At 39.1% G+C, this 20132-nt stretch overlaps 2 protein-coding genes across 4 annotated transcripts; one reads left to right on the forward strand and one right to left on the reverse strand.

The window, feature by feature from the left end:
- Positions 1 to 385: 385 nt before the first annotated feature.
- fancd2 (FA complementation group D2) lies at positions 386 to 17825 on the reverse strand. 2 transcript variants are annotated; one of them, XM_041978863.1, is made up of 44 exons: positions 17620 to 17825; positions 15291 to 15351; positions 14993 to 15127; positions 14855 to 14922; positions 14637 to 14743; positions 14470 to 14530; positions 14308 to 14360; positions 14153 to 14231; positions 13904 to 14028; positions 13730 to 13817; positions 13542 to 13646; positions 13360 to 13460; positions 13127 to 13238; positions 11957 to 11992; positions 11577 to 11723; positions 11359 to 11493; positions 11142 to 11273; positions 10958 to 11065; positions 10739 to 10848; positions 10573 to 10627; positions 9447 to 9566; positions 7942 to 8015; positions 7710 to 7853; positions 7490 to 7590; positions 7266 to 7381; positions 7080 to 7188; positions 6898 to 6996; positions 6730 to 6824; positions 6497 to 6652; positions 6297 to 6413; positions 5398 to 5526; positions 5189 to 5307; positions 4953 to 5063; positions 4549 to 4679; positions 4349 to 4448; positions 3354 to 3476; positions 3137 to 3230; positions 2960 to 3031; positions 2720 to 2758; positions 2565 to 2639; positions 2251 to 2325; positions 1953 to 2099; positions 1334 to 1436; positions 386 to 773 (listed from the first exon to the last, which is right to left on the reverse strand). In XM_041978863.1, the coding sequence occupies exons 2-44, from the start codon at positions 15349 to 15351 to the stop codon at positions 679 to 681; spliced, it is 4362 nt and encodes a 1453-aa protein (XP_041834797.1). In that variant the 5' UTR covers positions 17620 to 17825; the 3' UTR covers positions 386 to 678. The 2 variants fall into 2 exon arrangements, with proteins under 2 accessions (XP_041834797.1, XP_041834806.1); XM_041978872.1 differs by lacking the exon at positions 17620 to 17825 and adding an exon at positions 15554 to 16074 and having other exon boundaries at positions 386 to 771; positions 1335 to 1436.
- Positions 17826 to 17919: 94 nt separating this feature from the next.
- gpx1b (glutathione peroxidase 1b) lies at positions 17920 to 19350 on the forward strand. 2 transcript variants are annotated; one of them, XM_041978893.1, is made up of 3 exons: positions 17920 to 18192; positions 18717 to 19078; positions 19146 to 19350. In XM_041978893.1, exons 1-2 carry the CDS (start codon positions 17977 to 17979, stop codon positions 19065 to 19067), a joined length of 567 nt encoding a protein of 188 aa, XP_041834827.1. In that variant the 5' UTR covers positions 17920 to 17976; the 3' UTR covers positions 19068 to 19078; positions 19146 to 19350. The 2 variants fall into 2 exon arrangements, with proteins under 2 accessions (XP_041834827.1, XP_041834823.1); XM_041978889.1 differs by having other exon boundaries at positions 17921 to 18192; positions 18717 to 19350.
- The last annotated feature ends 782 nt before the right edge of the window (positions 19351 to 20132 follow it).

The following is a 20132-nucleotide window of genomic DNA, read 5'->3' on the forward strand; positions in this document are numbered from 1 at the left end:
TGAAGCTAATCAGTGTTGTTCCTCTTTGTGGGATTTAAGAAGAACAAAGATCAGTGTTTTCTCCGTATAATGTTCTTTTTCCAGGCATGTCTCACTTTTGCTCATTCAGAGTAAGCAACCTTATATTCAACCTACTATTCCAGCAAATGATAAAGTTTTTTTTATTTATTTATTTTGGGGGGTTTAATAAAATGTATTAAATTAGGAAAATACTAGCTCATTTGATATCACACAAGACCTGGGATATACAACCAAATGTAATTTTATAAGTCTTGTTTCAGTGTCATGGAGTTTATGGAAATGATGTTATAATAATTTTGTCATGTAAATTATTCAAAACAAATTTCTCAATTTAAAAACCATGACGTATGTTGCATTTACTGACTGACAAATCAAGTTAATTTTATTGACAAATATATCATACATTTTATCCAAAACAGAACATATAGTGAAGATACACAATTAGAAGGCATCCTTCCTAAGTTACATTCATAAATGAATTTCATGAATTATTTGTTAATGTGCTTGAAAGTGTTACTGCAGCAAGTATAAGAAACAATAAACTAAAAAAAAAAAGTGCTGAACCTTAGGCAGACCACTTGCCACCGAGCACTAAGGGCTCTAAAACTTCACAAAAACTCAAACTGGTGATTGGAAATAAGGAATAATCAGCTGATATTATTCTGAGTGTAACTCCGAGTCATCTGTAATGTCATCTTCATCCGCATTTTCTGTTCTTTTAGCCTTCTTTGTTCCCTCAGAGTCACTCTCCTGGGCCAGCAGAGAAAAACATGAGAAACATTTAAAGTTTTTACAAACACTGCATAACACAGAGTCAAAGTTATAAAATGGTTTCCCTGTTAACTGTGTGAGTGTGTAATCATTAGCTTTCCAGAGAAACTCCAGCAGTTATCTTATCAGGACGCTGCCCTCTACAGTTGCAACTGCCCCTTAACAACGGGAGGCTCCAACTCTAACGGTGATGGAGGCTGTTGACAAGTTATTCTCATATAAACTGACTTTTATGTGCCCCTGGATATCCAAACGTTCCCCAGCTTGTTGTTTTAAAGCAAAATACAAACTAATTTAAATCGTGCATTGATTCTAACATTAAGAAAAATCCCTGGTAGTGAGCTCTACAGTTTTTATTTACAATTCTCAACATATTATATAGAATTTTTCTTCATCATAAGCACTTTGAAATGGTTGTATTATGTGATAAATATTTATATACTAATCAATATGTTAATGACAGCAGAAACACTGGTGTTGTCATTCTTTGCACATCACGCTGTTATACAGCTAAATTCCATTTTTCCTGATAAACAAAGTACCTCATCTGTTTGTTCCTGTGGCGATGGCAAACCCCGGTTCTCGTCTTCATCATCGTCATCATCATCACTTCCTTGCGACCTCTGAGAAAGAATCTCTTCACCCTGTAAAATGCTGTATGTGAGTTTCTGAAGTCTAATGAACACAACATGCACATTGATGGTGCATTCCAGTTGTCCTCGGAATTCTGAAGAATTTTTACCAGAAATAACAAAATGATCTTGTTTTTCCAAACGGCACACCCGTGAGTTTCAGAGGACCCCGAGATTCCAGATTTGAAGATGGCTGCATCCAGTACAGCTTGTAGTCCATTGTTGTTTTTATTAAAATTCTTTATATTTTGTGTCCAAGATGTTTTTAGTGTAAACAGCAGTGAGTTGTCATTAATAATTACGTTGAACAGCAGGTTTGTTCATGAAAAATCAATATGCAAATATGTGTGGTTTATTAATCGTTATCACCAAAATTAGATTTACAATGGGTGAGTGATTTTCCAGTTTTAATGCGGCATTTGTAGATGCTCACAAATTGGAGGCGCCCAACAGGAACTACCTGTGAATGACGTCAAAATCTCAGCCTGGAACTGGAACGCACAATAAGCACCTTAAACCATGCATTACCTTGAGGTTCCGATTCTTCAGGTTGCCTATCCAAAAGGCCTCCTGGCAGTTGTTAAGCGCCAGCATGGCCTTCACTCTGTAAACAAACAGCTCGAGGCTCTTCTTCAAGGCCGGTACATGGTTGGTCAAGTTGGTATCCTGATTAATCTGAGAACCAACACATTATGACAATGATGCTTAATGCAGAAGCTTTTGTTTCCACAGTGTCAGCAATTTGTTCTTTCTGATCAGGACATGGCGCTACGCAAACATACAGAAAAGTACAGGAATGAACAAGAATCTGGGAATTTATCCCCACCTTAGAGTGTCCACACATGTGGTGGAGCTGGCGAGTGCTGAGCTGGAAGGTCTTCAGCAGACTCTGGACATCCTCCTTAAAAAGACACATGGCTTGTGAGAAAGAAACACGATACTATCTGGGTTTAGCTCTGCTTTAGTGCTAACTCATGATTAATGTAAAGCAGAAGCATAAACTGGGCTTAAATATAAAAAAGCATAACCATTGCATCAGCTGTTACACGCCGACATTTCTAAATACTATCGTATCTAAAACACGTTGCAAAGTTTTTCAGAAAATTGTTGGTTTTTGCTGTAATGTTATTTCTTTTATACCTTGTGCTTTTTGAAACTATAGTCCAGAAGCGGCATCCCCAACTTCAGGAAGGATTCCAGAAAAAGCCGACCATACTGTTAACAGCAAGAATATTACAATCAATTCATCTAAAAGTCAGACTTCAAACTTTTATCCAGCGTGCAGAGCAGCTCACCTTCAAGCACACGTTGAGCACTGGCCTGGAATCAAACACCTGCCATGAAGATAGAATGACACATGAATCTAAAAACTACTAAAAATAAAAATTACAATTAAACTACTGAAAATTTTTACTCAGCAGTGAAGATAATAACCTCACCAACGACATAACTTTGACCATCAAACCCAAACAATGAGCAAATGCTTAAAAACAGCTCATGTCATCCATTTTACGACCACAAAAACAAGGACATACCTTCACTAAGTTGACCATGATATGAAAATCTCTGACAGCCAGGTTCCATGTCAGCAGCTTCTCACTTTGAGCCTAAAAGATGGATACAGCTTCTGCAGTTTTTCCTCATTTCATCACAAGAAAGATTATGAAATATGACATACTGGAGAGCAGACAGTATTACACCTAGTGGCTGACCTCAGTGCTGTCATTTATTTTGCTAGCAGGAATCTTCCTGACAGCTTTATCCAGCTCTGCCATCAACACTTTGTAAAACACCAGGAAAGTCTGCCTAAAAAGGACAAGGAAGGGGAATAATCAGCAGAATAAACTAATGGGTGATAAGCTAGATTGAGAGTTATGCAATACAGCTACGCAGCTCTGTGGTACAAATTTTCATCAGAAATTTGTCTACCTGCTGAGAGTGGGCCATGATGCAGAGCTCTCATCCTTCGCTGCATTGATCAGCTCAGGGATTCCTTTTCCAGCAATTTCCTCCACTGCCTTCAGAACATCATCAACATGGACCAGGTAGATGCTGCAGAGTGAAGAAAGCATAAAGACACCCTGATGGGGTTAGAAGTCATGAATCCAGAAAACATGCAGTACTTTAACCGTGGCATGTTGTTTTTCTCATCCCATGTTTAAATTAAACTTGGATTGCACTCATTATTAAGGTGTTAATGCTGACAACTTTACCTCAAATCAATGTAAAGCCTTATATTTAGTTAATGATTTTATTACCTGTGAAGGGTTCACACAATCTCAATATACTATAACCAATAGTGGAATTTGAGAACAAAACTAATTAACTGCAAACTTTTCAAAAAATGTTTATTTATTAATTTTCTAAACCACTTAGTCCAAATAAGGGTCAAGGGGAAGCTGGAGCCTATCCCAGCAATTAGCAAGTTACCTGTCCATCACAAGGCGAGCATAGAGAAACAAACAATCATGTTCACACTCAGTCCAAGGGAGAATTTAGAGTGACCAATCATGATGTCTTTGGAGGGTGGAAGGAAGTCAGAGAGAACTCCACACAAAGGCCACTGTTCGAACCCCTCCCCATTCGAGGCTTCAACCAGTTTGTTTGCTTATTATGACATTAAAACATTTATAGGTATTGCCTGATCTTACAGCTCAACATTTCCTTTAAAGACAATGCTTTAAAATTTAATTTATTTTATTGAGGCCAACACAGTGTAGATCCTTTTAAACAGTAACAACAACAACTTTATGTTTGGCATCTATGGACTGCAATGTTATTTTATCTCACTGGCTAATATACTGACAAGAACAAGAATTTCTCGTCTGACTATGTGAAACTGCAACACAAGCACTCTGGTTGCTTTCAGCTGACTATTTTTGGCTTTTAAGTATTAGAGTCCTATTTATGATTTGCATACACACCTCAGGAGAGCATGAAGTGCTTCATTGAATTTGTTCCCTCGCTCCCTCTCTCCGCTAGCTGTCACCCAAACTTGGCTCAGGAAATGCTGCGCAAGGGAAGCTAAATAAAAAGGGGGACAAATAAAAATCGCCTCATTATGATCATATTCAGCCGCATAGTTGAATAAAAAGATTAAAATGAGGAAATAAATGAGGCTGACCACTCTGTGCTCTGTAAGCGGCAGAATTTCCTCCTTTCTCTGACACCGTGGACAGAAGTTGGGAGAGACACAGAGCTGTGCTGAGGTTTGGCATCGTGCTGCGGAAATTCAGCAGGTACTCAAAGCTGTGTCTAAAAAAAAAAAAAAAGGTTGAAATAAATACATTAATTCTGTCAAAACAGAGACACAAATCACAGTAAAGGATCTAAAATGAAGCTGTTTCAGTCCAACTATTGAATGTTCAACATGTTGTTCTGTTTGCACTCTACATATCCTCTTCTGCAGAACTGTTTACCACTGCTCTTAAGAAGACTGTTTATTCAAAGTACTGATACTTTTACAAAAAGCTAATCTAATCATGCGCAGTAGTTTATTCTGTCTGGCTATATAATTTAATCACTCACTTCACAAGCTGCTCCAGGCTCAGCTCAGCACCTCCTTCTTTAATGCGTCCGGCTAAAACTCCCAGAGCCTTCTTCCATAAGCTCCGCTGTCCTGGCTGACTGAAGCCAGACCTGACAGGTGCACAGATGAATACACAAAACACATCCAAATCAAGTATAAAAATTCAGAGACAGGCTGCTCTAATGCTTCAAACTAGCAGGCTCTTAGTTTCCAGCATGATGCTGGTTGTCCTCACCAGCTAAAGGTGGTGTTCAGGACCTGCAGGAGCAGCTGGTAGCCTGATGACATTAACTGGTGCTCCTGCAGATCAGTAGCGGGCCCATCCACAACGCCGTTGTTCTCAGATAGCAGTGTCTGCAACAGATAAAAGCAAACGCGACGGTCTTTTGGGGAAACGTAAAAGATGGAAAAGACTTTCCATTCAAGTGAAGTAATCTTTTTTACCTGAAAATGGTTGTGACAATTCTCCAGGTGTGTGCAAAGTGCTGGCAGCAGCTGCACACAACAGGAGACAATATCTTTGGAGCTCCTCTGTAGTAAGTGGGAGAAGCCCACACTTTTATCAGCTCTTCCCTGCACAAGAATATGATTCATTAGGTTGAAAGTGACAGTTATGGAGAATACAGGCCAGGCCAAAATTTACATGCTGAACAAAATACCAAAAAGAAACCAGTTCTGTAATCTACAGAGTTTGTGAGAAAATGTCAGATGTTCCATAATGTTCCAAAACCAAACAAAAAACAAATGACTGAATTTAAATTGTTTAATTTATGTGCACTTGTTTAATCTAAGCCCAGTATGAGAATCTCTACGATTCGGTGTCATTTACTAATGAGCACCATGCAGAGAGGACACCGGCATGAAGTAACGCTACTCAAGTTCACACGCTTGTTTTTAAACACACAGTGCTTTATAATGTCTTTGAAAATAAAGAAGGGGTAAATAAACAGTAATTACAGCTATTTTCTATTTCCAGTACCAATCGCCAGGTATGTTACCATAACACCTGGGTGAACACACTCATTTTCACAGTCTGCTGCATTCAGGTCCTGCTGTTAAATCCTGACCCCTGCAGTTTGGTTAAAAAAACAAAACAAAAAAAAAAAAACATTTTTTCTCAGAGTAGTGGTTACCAGAAATTGTGGTCCTGCACAGTCTGCAGGATATGGTGTAAGTAAGTTGTAGCCCGTAAGCTGAGGCTGTACCATGGAACACCGCGGACTCCACCACCTTCACATAACTATCTGATGCTTTAATAAAGTACTGAACCTTTTCAAGACATGACTATAGTTTCTGTCATGTGATATTTGCGACATCATTATTGCATGTGCTTGTTTTTGTACCTTCAGAAAAGGGGCTCTCTTGGCAGATGCAGCCGCAAGACTGAACTCCAATTTGTGAAACATGTCCTCCAGCAGGAAGACAAGCTCAGCAGGACCCAGCAGAACCTCTTCTCGCACCTCAGCAATGTAAATAATATTACTTTGGCATGGTAAATTAAATACATTAAAATCAGAATAATTGCACTCCGGTATGAACTTACCTTGGTGTGGAGCTCTGAGTCCAGCAGCGAACGTGAAAGCAAGCCACACTGGAGAACACTGAGCACCTCCATGTCCAGCTCCCTGAAAAACAGCCTGTAGGCCATCAAGCTGACGCCTGATCGGATCTCCTTTTCTTTCTCCTTTTCTGGCTGCTCCTTCAGCACAAAAAAGTAATTTTTTTTAACTCACTGATTTACTTTGAACAGCATTATATAAAAAGGTAGACATTTACTTGCTGAGTTTCATCTGCTTCTGTCGCCTCCTCAGGCTGAGAGCTGCCTTCTGTGGAATTCTTACCAGGAGCCTTCCTCTTCTTTCCTGTGCCATCTGAATAACACACCTGAGTTAAACTGTTGTACGTAAAGATTCCACCTACACAAGTTATAGTGAATACAGTTACCTTTTTTTGATTTACTCGCAGGAACAGTGGAACCAACAGCAAAACCCTCCGTGCTTTCTCCATCAAAGTTGCAAACAGGTGGAACATAGCCAGGCGTTCCTGAGGGATAGAGATAAATATTTAGAAGAAATGACCTTGCATAGCAAAACAGGCACACTTAATGTTGCACAACTAAAACACACCTGCCAGAGCCTTTTCCAACAACGTCTGCAGGTAAGTGATGTTCTGCAGGCGAGTCATCACCTTCATCTTCATCTCAGTTTCTTTTTGTTTGCAGAAAGCATTCACAACCTATGAAAACAAACAGCTTCAGTCATGTATTCATCTACTGAGTGAACTCTACCTTTTTAACATAAACATGCAGTTACCTCTCTGAACCAGTTGATGGTGTGAAAGAGCAGAGTACAGAGGAACTCCCGCTCAGCTTTTGACAGGCTCTCAACTTTCTCCACTACATCCATGTCTGTCAGGATCAGAGGGCAGCCTGCATTTCAACAAAAGTAAAAACAAAGATATATATATTGTTTCACAGCTACAGATGACATAAACAACTAATACAAAAAAAGTGTCCCTTCTTCCATATCTTCCTCACCCAGGAGGGCATCAATCTCATCCAGGTCTCCCTGATGCTGCTTCTCCTCACAAAGTCTCAGGAGACGAAAAAATGGAGACAAACATAGAGGAGACGCTCGCCTGTCGAGACACAAGAAAATCCACTGCAAAATCTCAGTGATTTCATCCACTAAAGCGTTCATTATTGTTCAAATGTTTTTGCTGTCAGTCTTGAAATGGTTGGAGGAAGTGTGACGGACCTTTGTCCCTTCTTGATTTGAGTTTGCTGCTCTCCTTTGTTTTGGATGTCTTTAGCCAGCAGAGGCAGCAGGTTGATGGCAATGCCTCCCTGACTCTCCTCATCATCCAAGTTGTACATCACACAAGCTGGAAAAGGGAGGGAACTGAAACAAACATTGAGATTGTTTACTGATGGGAATACATCATTAACCAAGAGGTGACCTCTAATGCTGCTAGCTGTGCAGTACTAACCCTGTTATTTCTGGCCCAAGGTCCACTACAAAGTCGTCCTGGAAGTCATCCAGGACACTCTTTCCTATCATGTCCTATCAGAAGAGAGAGCCGGATTAGTTTAATATTCCAGAGGTAAATACATTTAAATATACCTACATTTCATATCATTTAAAATGTGAACAAGCACAGCTACATGTCATTCCACCCTCTTGCAAGTCTAGGATTTGACAAAAAAGGTAAATAAGATAAATGTTTGACATTGTACATGGTTATTATTGATTTATTTATCTATTCTTATAAAAATAAGCAAAAAACGTGAAGCAATGTGTGAAATACAAAGTTCACCCAACTATTTACATATGAATTAGGAGGGTAAGTAGCAGCTAGCTACAGCTAATCAAAAGCATTTGCTCATCATTACTGTAAGTGTAATCACCCCTATAAAAGCAGAGGCTTTGGCAGTTTGCTTAGCTGGAGTATTCAGGTGTCAAGGAGGAAAGACATCTGCAATGATCTTAGAGAAGTAATTATGGCTGCCCGTCAGTCTGGGAAGGGTTATAAGTCCATTTGCAAACAATCAGAAGTTTATCATTTTAAAGTGAGTAAAGACTGGTAATAAGAAGAAAACATTCAAGACAGCTGCTAATCTGAGTAGAAGCCAAGAGCGGACGTCATAGCAAGCTCTCCCCTGTGCATGTTTAAAGATCAACTTGTTTTAATCTACAGGCCTCCGTTTTCGTGTTATGTTAAAGCTCAATGATTACAAACAGTTGTGGTTTGTTTGTAAGGTTTTTTAATAAAACCATATGTTTGCCCTAAACCAAACACAGCATATCAGCACAAACACTATCTAACAGCTTTGAAAAAAATAATCATGCAAGATGTTTTGTACACAAATACCACAACCAAATGTCTGCAATCTCTGATCACTGTTTATCATAGTGCTTTACATTTTATCACTATTGTCTGAACCGAGCTGAAGATGTTCTTACTTTCCAGACAGCGAGAATCTTTTGAGTTTTTAACTTAACTACATGCACCTTAACAATCTATCAATCCAGCCACTGCACTTTAAAACCTGTTGATCTGTCTGAAATTGCTAAATTATTGGTCATTTTAATTAAATTGTATTTTTATAATGTACTTTTCCAATTTTTTCATGAAGGGTGCTGCCTTAGCCAGATCACCCTTCCAAAAGAGATATTGATCTCAGTGGGACTTTAATACGATTAAATAAAGGTTTCATAAAAAAAGCAATGCAACCAGACAGTGAGTCCAAGACAGGAGAACATATGCAACAGAATAACTATAAAAGGAAAGAATCAAGGTGTTGCAATGACCCAAAGTCCAAATCTGGTATAAGTGGTGTAACAGGATAAATGAATGAACTCAAATCTCTGTAATGAAGAGTTGGCCAAAGTGTCTCCACAATGATGTGAGACTAACATCATATAAATGAGGATAACCAGCAGGTTAATGTTGCTAATGATGATTCTGCAAGCTACTGAATCAGTGAGACACACCTGAACCTGTGGATCTAGAGTTGAGCTCCAGATCAGATTAGCCAGTTCATCGTAGTACAGAGCTGCAGCCTCAGGAGAGCTTTCACTGCTCGACTTCACCAGCTCCAGCAAAGCCGTCACCTGCATCACGGAAAACACAGAAATATGTAGAAATCGACAACAAAGACTAGAAGGTGGAAGGCACATACGTGATATCAAATCCTGATTGAAAGAAGTACTGACAAGAATTTTCAGCTACAAGCATGAGTTATTGTAAACAAAAGTCCATGGACAGATGCAAAAATAAATCGTCTGCTTTACAGGTAAATCTGGAAAGAATCTTTAGCTGTACAGACGTGCCTTTAGCGTAGTCACTTTGTTGCAGGTGTCTTTTCAATTACAACAGCAACTTGATATAGTTTGCTGATGTCAGGATACAAAAATCTGAGCCAGGTTGGTTAGACATTTCTTCAGTCTGATCATAAACACTGACTTGATGGGTAGATGTGTAAACACAATAATTTGAACAATGAATGCCCACATTCACCAAGTGAAACAGGAGGTTTTCCTTTTTTTTAATGCTACTGCTGACTTCCAGGCCTCGTTGTTTTTTCATATCGTATTTATTTAAAATTATACTGTGGCATCTTCATTTGTCACTTTCTTTGAGTCAGTTTGTGGCAGTGGGCGCCAACAGCAGCTGATCACCCTCAGAGTGCCGATACAAATGGAGTCAACCCTGAGGCCATGACAGCAGGAAGGAATTTCTGATTTTCAACAACTTTCTGACAATAAAACTCATTATTACTTTAGTCAGACCTCCACTGCAGGAATAAATGTAAAGGCTGCAAGTTGTTAAAAGTGACTAAACAGATCCAATGCATCTCTTCATATCTACAAACTGGGACTCCTGTTAGTTTTGGAGCCTCCACGTGAGATGAAAGCAGCAGACTCGATGTAAAAGAGCACGTCTACCCACGTAAACTATTCAAATCACTGCAGATTAAAGATGAAACTGATAAATACTTGTAATGCAATTCCAAGTGGGACTGAATAGTTGTCACTTTGTTTATTTAAAGCAAAATCTGATATCAGTGGGTTTAAATGGGTTTATGCAGAGCAAAAAGAGCTTTGAAGACACCTGTACCTGTCTGAATGTTTCCTGGGACAACGAGACATTCTGGGACTCCTTGCCTTTTTGTCTGGGATTAAGACGAGGACAGAGAATGTGATGCAAACAAGAAAAGTTCAGATGAGATCACAAGATGAGCAGAAAAATTCCATTTAAAAGCATGAAACCCCTTTTTTTTTACCTGCAGGCCCCCATGCTGCCGATAATCATTACAGCACCAATGATGCCAATACGCTTGTATTTGGACACGGTGCTGGAGAGCTGCTTGCGGATCACTATGTGCATGTCGTCCTATGAGAAGAGAGAACAAGAATACCGGATCAGAAGGAAAGGACGGTGACAGAAGGCACATGTCAAGTTGAAAACATCTAGCAGTGTCTCTAAATTTGTGATTGTGCACCTGGATGTGAGACCCTTGCTGCTGCTGCCCAAACGCCAGTCTGCTGAGAAGGTGGAAAAGTCTTCGAATCTGCTGCGGTGTGAGGTTGTCCATGTAGTCCAAGATTCCCTGTGACACACGTCCCGGTTGGTTAAAAACTAAGGTGAATATGTAAGCAACAAAAAGATTTAGATTGTCACAGTACCTTGACAAAAACAGCATACAGAGCCATTTCCAAGGGTTTTTCTGTAACCAGACCACAGAGCAGCTCCAGAGCCACGTCCACCTCCCCACCCACACCACTGCACACATGGGTCACCAGAGAACCCACAACCTCCTAGAAAACATAAAACAAGGTAGAATTAAAATTAATCTGAGCCTTTTTAGAATAAATACCTACATAAAATAAATCCTAAACCTACCTGATGGCAGTAAGAGTCAAACGCAGTGAATGAATGTCGGTACATGTGCCCACCAAAAGGCACAATGCAGGGGTCGGGGGAGCGCAACAAACTCTGAGCCAGAGCCAAGATGGAGGGGAAGTACCCTCGTATGACCTGCAACGTAACCAGCAAATTACATACAACACAACAGGAACAGCATGAGGACAGGAGGTTTGTAGATGTGCATACTGATCCACCTGAGCGTAATCCCTGAAGGTTTTCTGTAGCAGAGCCTCCTGGAAGAGTCCAGTCCTCACTTTGAGCTTCAACACCCTCTCTGCTCCCCGCCGGCTCTGGTTGGCATTGGTGGAGTGGAGGATGAAGAGCACCAGCAGATCTATAACCTGGCGTGATGATGTAGAGATGTTTGCACAAATCCTAGTAATACAACTTTAGGGATATTTGTACATGATGAAACCTCTTTATAGTTTTAAGGGACTGCTGATCTGGCAGCATGAGAATGTGAATAATCAATTATTATTACAATTATTTTTTTAATCAATAAATGTTTACAAATTTACTGTCCTGTGAGGGTCCCAGCCCTCCAGGAAGTGTTTTTCAGGAACTCTGAACTCACTTTATGGTCTTCCACTTGGTCCACAGACTCTATTGCCTGATAACAAAAGACAATCAAAGTTAAAACAGCAGCTCAGAAGCAGAAAACAAACAGGTGGTCACGTACAAGCCCGTCTCCGTCTCCGGCTGACGGAATATTATGTTAAACATAAGTGAAAAAACAATCAATTTACAAGCTTCACAAATACAGCAAATTAAATGTTTGCAGTTTTTGTTTATTTGGGATTTTTTTTTTTTTTTTTTTTGCTTGTTTTTCTAAATATTTGCTCACTTCAAATTTAATGCTGGATCATAAGAAATATGACTGAATAGGTTTGAAAATGCTTTTAAAAAATAAATGAAAAACTATATAAATTTGCAAAGAAAGAGGGTTTTAAAATCTATGCTACATAACAACATTAATAATCTGATTTCTCCAGACATCTTATATGTGAGTAGTTTGACCAAAACACCAGAGCTGCTGGTTTTCAGCAGTGGAAATTACTGCATGAGATCAGAAACGCTTCTTGAAATCATTTTTAAGTGAACAGTTTCTACTCTATCGCTGTAAAAAAATAAATAAATATAAAACACATAAACAAGAACCAAACACACTAGTGTTTGGTTCTGGGCCCAAACTCATTATAGATGGACTGAGATGAAGAACAAAATTTCTGTGGTCTGAAGGATAAAGAATGAAAATTTTAAATAAAATTAAATTTTGGAAATCAAGGATACTACATCCTCTATGCTGAGTTATTGCACAAGGCAAAAACATAAATACGGAACAATTTTTACATCGTTTTTATGTGACATTCATCCAGATTTTTAGGGAAAACTTTGCTTATTTTAGCAAGACAATGTCAGACTACATCCTACATGTCTCACAAGCAGCAATCCATCACTTTCAGTTTTGTTGAAAGAATATTTAATCACAACCTTTTTACACAGTAACATGTTAATATGATAAACATATTTTTAAATAATAATAATAGCTTTTTTGAGCATATTGTCTTTGTATGGTTTTTATTTAATAATTTAAGCAAATTACTGCATTTTGTTTTTAAGGATATTTTATACAGCATTCAAACGTTTTTTAGAATCTGGATTTAATAAAATACCAATCGATATATTTATTTTCATGTATCAGTTTATTAACAGGAAGGGGTTTGAGAACAGATTAACAACATACCTTGAGCCAAGCCTCAGAAATGGTTTTCTGGAAGCGCACCGCTGACTTGATGCAGTCCAGAACCAACGTGATGCTGTCCTGACTGCTGGCAGCTGCTGCTGTGGAAGCAGGCCTGCATCAAATACACAAAAACACATCATGAGGAACTTTCTGACCTCCTGCAATCCCACTCTGGGCCACAGTTTTCGATACTGAGCAGTAGCTGAGGTGGAGTTGGTGGTGCAGGATCTTACAGTGAAGCTCCTTTACTCTTCATACGACTCTGAGAGGCCTGCAGCACAGGAGGAAGAACACACTGCTCCAGGTCTAGCTTTTTACGGAGATTACACACCACCTATTCACAGAGAAACAATTCTTAGGTTTTGATCCCAACTTAAATAATGCAAAATGTCAAGAACGTGACAGGATGTCTGACCTCGTTTGCATCAGAGGCTGAGACAGAATGCAGGATGAACTTCACCACTACAGGGAGGTCTTCCAGCTGCACGGCCGCCAGCATGGCCATAACAGACACACGGACCTGAGACAGCAGACAGTAAGCAGCTATAGCGCAATAAACGTGTGTGTGCATGCAGATACATGAATGTCTGAATAAAGCTGTACCTCTGTCAGTAATGATGAAGTGAGGTTGAGACTAGAGAGAGCATCCAGGACTGGGACAGTCAACTGAGTGTTCTCCTGGAGAACGGAGCTACAGATAACAAAAGAAACCTTAAACCTGCAGACTGAGTGCAACACAAAAATAAATAAATAGTCATACAGGCTTATAGTTCATACTTGAGCTCTCTGGCTACATCATTGTGCTGGGAATCTTCCAGTATCTCTGGTAAACTGGTGATGATGTCCCGCTGAACCTCCACGGGTGCTGCTGAAACCAGCTCCATGAGCTTCACTGCCAGCTCCTGCAAGCGGAGACCATAATTACAGCACAAAATGAACAGCTCAGCAAACAAAAAACATCTTCAATAAACTCACTGGGTGTGACACGCCAAGCTGCAGCAAAACATAGAATTAGAGGAATATTACCTTGCTGTCCACAACTCTGTCTAGCCATTTGAGCTGGTTAATTATCATGCGTGGAATACTGAGTCCTCCATCACCGGCGCTGTGAGGCACACCGAGAGTTTAGAAAACGTGTAGAAAACTATTTTTAAAGATAAATGAACGGATGAAATACTGACCCATCAAGCATGAACTCGGGAAGTTTCTCTAGCAACATGTTAATTATCAAAGTCTGCAAAAAAATATGTGTGAGAAATTGTTCATGAATACACTCTTTAAAGCAGGAAGAAGGATGCAGAGTTTGTTTTGCTGTGTGATATTCTTATGAAGATGTGATGCACCTGTAGCATCTCAATGCCCAACAACATTCGCAGCAGACTTTCCTGGAACGAGCTGACAGAACTGCAGCAGGGAGAAAAACATGTCAGCCTGTCATATATAATCCCTGACATGAATTTCTAGCTGCAGTGTCAAATGCCACAGCCCTGAGTGTTTGTATTATTATTACCTGGAGTCTCCGCCAGACAGCTGAGGGACACACGGAAGGAGGCAGTTCCTAAATCTGTCATCATTTTCAATGTAAGCCTCCAATCCAGCGACAAATTCCTGCATGACCTGAGCAGTGGCATGGCAACAGATAAACGTGAGCAACACCTCCAGAGACAAATGCATTTGTATTAGGGCTTAGTGTGTTAGCACAGGGGTAAGTGCGGGGCTTATACTCACACTGGGATACCTGGGACTCTTCTGTAGTTGCTGCTGTATCCGCTTCTGGAAAACTACTTGGTCAACAGCTGGAAGAGAGAAGACACAGATGAACATCTGACATCGTTCACTGATCATGTGTTAGTAGTGTGAGCTTACCAATCTCATTGGATGTGCCACCTTGTTTTAAGGTGACACCCGCCTCCCTCACAAATACTACAAAAACACCTTCATTTGTCTCCTCTGATACAGGCTCCTTGGTCTGGCGACCATTGCTGCGACTCTTCTTTGCTTCTAAAGACAGAGAATAACATATAAAGACTAACTTCCACTTCAGTGCCTAATCTAAGTATACATTTAGAGACATTAAACATTCTTGACACTTTGTTATTTTTATTAGTCTAAGATTAGCTGGAGAATATCACAGTAATGAGCTTTGAGGCTAAAATAAACTTACTGGTGGTTGTAGAAGCTCCTTCCCCCTTTTCGACAGAAGAGCGTCGCTTTTTGCGCATCATCTGATAACGATAAGAAAGGTGTTAAAAAGGTTGGTAATCTTCATTAAAAAGAAGCTAATCATGCATGACATGATAGCTAATAACTGTACATAGTTAATAATTTAGCGACTATTAACAGAAACGCCCATTACTGATATAATGTTATATCGAGGTTGTGTTGTTAGCTAACAGAATAATTCTGAATAATAAAATCGAAACATACTTTTTTATATATAGAAAATAAGCCCACAGACGACCAGCAGATTGCAGTTACAAAACAAACTTCCGCGCCAGTGAGAGGCGCGTGAACTGCGTCACGGTGGATCCTCCCACTATTGCGCAGCGCAGCAACTACATACCATGTAATAAAATTTTAAATACCACTGTACCGACTTATTCTGTCAAACTAATATTGTGTTGATAAAATAGGAAATTACAGGTTACAACGTTAATAACATGTTTTACAGGGTTTTGGTCAGCATTGGGGCGTATGTTTTTATGAAATGGCATCATGCGGGGTTTGGACTCTACAGTTACGAAGATAAGAGGAGCAACTCCGGTGTACGCCGTGGTTCAAAATGCACCAACCCAGCATGTACGTCGAAGAGTAAATACTATCGAGATCATTCTCTCCTATTTCCTGTATTCTTAATTTCTGCTTCGTTTGAGACAACCAAGTTGACTTAAGAAGTCGGAGTGATTTATGTGCTCCTGTTTTACTTTTATCACGTGGAATAATATGAGTAGCCCAAAACAGAGTTAAACAAGTTAATGTTTGAATACAAAAGGAAACACTAAAGAGGAAAATCTTGTAAGCATTCATAAATACATACAATTTAGATGTAATTTGGCATGAGTACTATATATATATATATATATATATATATATATATATATATATATATATATATATATATATATATATATATATATATATATATATATATATATATATATATATATATCTTACATGGAAAAATACTTTTAACTTTTTTTTTTTTTTTTTTGAGGATAATTCTAACTTTGTACTGGTTTTTTGTTGTTTTTTTTCAGACTGTCCCAGGGGGCAATGGCATTTGTAAAGAATAACTTCCTGTAACGCTCCGTCTTGCAGTAAACCTGAAGAACCTCACACTTAACACACTGCATTGTTTTCTCACAGTTTGTTTTGTTTTTTTAGAGGACGTAAAGAATTTCCCTCATTATGTTCAACAACTTGTGCAGCATTCTTCTCTGGATAATCATCTTTAGGGCTTGTTTCTGGCATAGAGTCACCTTTCTTCATCAGTTTCTTCAGTTTTCATTTGTCTCTGACTGTGACACCACTGCCCCAACAGATGGCTGCAAAGCAGATTGCATTTTCTATAACAGACTTATAGAAGATATGCAACATCTTGGTGCAGAAATTGAAAGATCTCAACTTAAGAAATAGAGTTAGGTTGAATTCTAAGGTATTTGTCCTCCACAACATCCACCTCTTTTAAACAGGGCTTTGCTTACTCCTGTTTCCTCATGGAATCTACTATCATCACAATTTGTTTTGATTGTGTACAAGAAGAGGTGATTATTTCTGCTTCATCCCACAAAGTGATCGACCCATGTACAAAGTTTCTAAATCATTGGTATGCCCTATAACTGCCAACTGCACTCAGAGTTTTTCTGCAGATGACAGAAACTGCACTGGAGGTCTTAAATTAATTAATAAATGTTAAATAATTTATTATATTTATAAATATTATTATGTTAGTCAGTCATTGATTGTGGTTCTTCTCTTTTTTCATATTCATACATGTCTTGCATCTAAATGAATATATATATATATATATATATATATATATATATATTAGACTGCACCAGCCACAGTTAGTTTGAAATGATCAGCCATTTCTTTATAACTTAACTGGGGCCACTTTGAGGACCTTTTTCAAGACCTGTCTCCATCATATGGTTGTTAAGTCTCCCCCATACTCAGCTTGTGTCAGGCTGGGCAAAAAAGATTGATGTTTGAAGTGAGAGTTGAGAACATCATCAATCTTAAACTGGAATGTGGTGACCTGCAGCATCACCCCATCAGATGCTTACACTATAAATTTGGCAGCCCTTCCCAGCCAGATTCACCATTACTTACATCTGATATTGCATCCTACAGCATGCAAAAACAACTTGGTATTCTGTAATATGTAAAATTGCATCTGCTTTGAGTAATAACAAGGAATTGTTATTGACTAAACGCTCTTCCCTAATATGTAAAGCAAATACAAATTAGAAGAATTAAGTTATCAACCCCACCTTTTTTCACGTATTTTGCTGCTTCCAGCAAACCACATTCTAAGTTATCATACACTGATATCATGTGAAAAATATTACTCACTCTAAATACGGTGTACATTGTGAAAATAAAACATAGCTACGTTGAATATACAACGCTTTCATATTTATGGTGTTGTTTTCTTTCCGCTTGTAATTCATGCCTACATTCTTTTGAAATATTCCAGAAAGGCGGCATGTCATACAAACGTCGTTTTGCAAGTACAGGGCGTGAACTATCTTGACAGCCAGAACAGTCTTTGAGAGTTCAAGACTCGCCAACAAAACTGAAGGAGACGCACATTCAGAAGGAAGTTGGTGAGAAGAAACACTTGGAAGATGGCTTCAAGATTTTACAGCATCACTGCTAAACTGTTATCTGGAGAAACCTTTAATTTCTCCTCTCTAAAGGGCAAAGTTGTCCTAATTGAGAATGTGGCGTCTCTCTGAGGGACGACCGTCAGGGATTACACCCAAATGAACGAGCTCCACGAGCGGTACGCCAGCAAGGGGCTCGTTATCCTGGGAGTACCCTGTAACCAGTTCGGACATCAGGTGGGCAAGTTAACATTAATCTAACTACAGATCTGATTGTAATTTGCTGCTTTTCTTTCTTTTAATAACTCCAAGTTTGTTGCTGTTGTTTTCAATGGTGTGTTATCTTGGAAATAGCTTATTTAGAACTCAGACATTTAGATAATTTACTTATTTGGGGTTAATGGTTGAATTAGAAAAATGCGTCTAATATGCGATGATTTGCTTTCCGTGTGTTAGTCGTTGTGAGTAGTTCCAGATTTTATTAAGAAAAAGAGGAAATTGTGGTTGGAGTAACGACCAACAACACAACGATTTCTCGTAGTAAACCGTTTGTAAGTCATCGTTATACTTGTAAATACTGATCCAGGTAATCATTGTGACATAAAACTAGTAACTGTTAAATAGATGGTTATCGGGCAGGCTCAAATTATCTAAAGCTTCTTTGTTTAAAGGAGGAAGTGAGTCTTTTGTTTCAGGTTCTTCCTGATTCAGAGGTCACATATGATAGTTAATAATTTATATTGTTTATAATCGATCTGCAGGAGAACTGCAAGAATGAAGAAATCCTCCAGTCTCTCAAGTATGTCCGTCCTGGAAATGGCTTCGAGCCAAAGTTTCAGCTCCTTGAGAAGGTTGATGTGAATGGGAAGGATGCCCATCCCCTGTTTGTGTTCCTGAGGGAGCAGCTCCCATTCCCCAGTGACGACTCTTCATCCCTGATGGCCGACCCTAAGTTCATCATCTGGAGTCCAGTGTGCAGGAACGACGTGTCCTGGAACTTTGAGAAGTTCCTCATCGGCCCAGATGGAGTCCCGTTCAAACGTTACAGCAGGAGGTTCCTCACCAGCGACATCGATGGAGACATCAAGAAGCTCCTTAACCAGGCCAACTAAGAAATCCTCACAAGTCCCACCATCCTACAGATCGCACTTACACCAGCTGTGTTTATTCATCCCAGTTTTCTGTAGATGGTGTTGGACCCTCTAACACCACCTGTGCTCTCTTGTATGCGATGACTGTGTTGTGTTCTTTTACTATATGAAGATATTCTCTGAAACCTCCCTATGAGGAGAGTGTCTGATGAAATGTAAAAGGCATGATGTTTTCAGGCACATCAGTTACATGTAAAGCACGGCTGTGGTGTGATGTATGAGGACCAATAAATGATTCATTTTTCAAAATTCTTTCTCCGACTTCTACTTAAAAAAAAAGTGGGATGGGTTTACATTCCTTATCTTACATAAACGCAACTTCAGCATGAGACCAACTCCGGAGAAGCACAAAGATAAGGTTCATTTTTGTAAATAAATATCTATGAATATGTACTTACACATACTCTGGAAACAAGGCAAGCATAGGGGAAAACATGCAGCAAGTCACTGGTTTGCACACAGCTTCTCCTTCACCTTGCACCCAGTTACAGATCATAGTCCACTTTACAACCAGTCAGCAGGAGTGACTGGTCATAAAGGTTGCATCACCTGCAATTTGGCATAGAACCACAAAGTGCATGCCGTTAATCCACACAAAGCATATCAATGCTTTAAACTCTTCTTAGACTTTTTTTTTATTATTAAAGGTACAATTGCATTTTATATTTGCAAGATGATCCAGCAAGACAATAACCCAGCTTTTGTGTGTGGGGGGTTATAGTGCATGCAATTAGTCCAAAATAAATAAAAAACCTTGTTGAGGCTTCGAGTCTTTATTGTAATATGAATTCAAATCATTTTCAGTTAAAAACAAACGGTGGATAAATATGTGGAGGAGGATTTATACACCTTTTTAAAATAGTATGATTATTTACATCTCTTAGGTTATTTTAAAGTCAGAATTGCTGACGATTTTCTGCTTTTGCTGATTTATATCCTCAACAAAGAATCAGTGATTACAGAAATTATGTAAAGCTTTCCTAGTGGTAGGCATAAATGAGTATTCAGGTAGTCATTTTTGAAGGA

Source organism: Melanotaenia boesemani, chromosome 3 (genome assembly GCF_017639745.1).
Source record: "Melanotaenia boesemani isolate fMelBoe1 chromosome 3, fMelBoe1.pri, whole genome shotgun sequence".
NCBI lineage: Eukaryota > Metazoa > Chordata > Actinopteri > Atheriniformes > Melanotaeniidae > Melanotaenia > Melanotaenia boesemani.

Coding starts and splice junctions, on each gene's coding strand:
- fancd2 (XM_041978863.1), bottom strand. CDS start 15,351: ATGATGCGCAAAAAGCGACGCTCTTCTGTCGAAAAGGGGGAAGGAGCT. Junction 14,923..14,992: donor TGGCACATCCAATGAGATTG/GTAAGCTCACAC, acceptor TCTCTCTTCCAG/CTGTTGACCAAGTAGTTTTC. Junction 14,029..14,152: donor ACAGAGTTGTGGACAGCAAG/GTAATATTCCTC, acceptor CTCCGCTTGCAG/GAGCTGGCAGTGAAGCTCAT.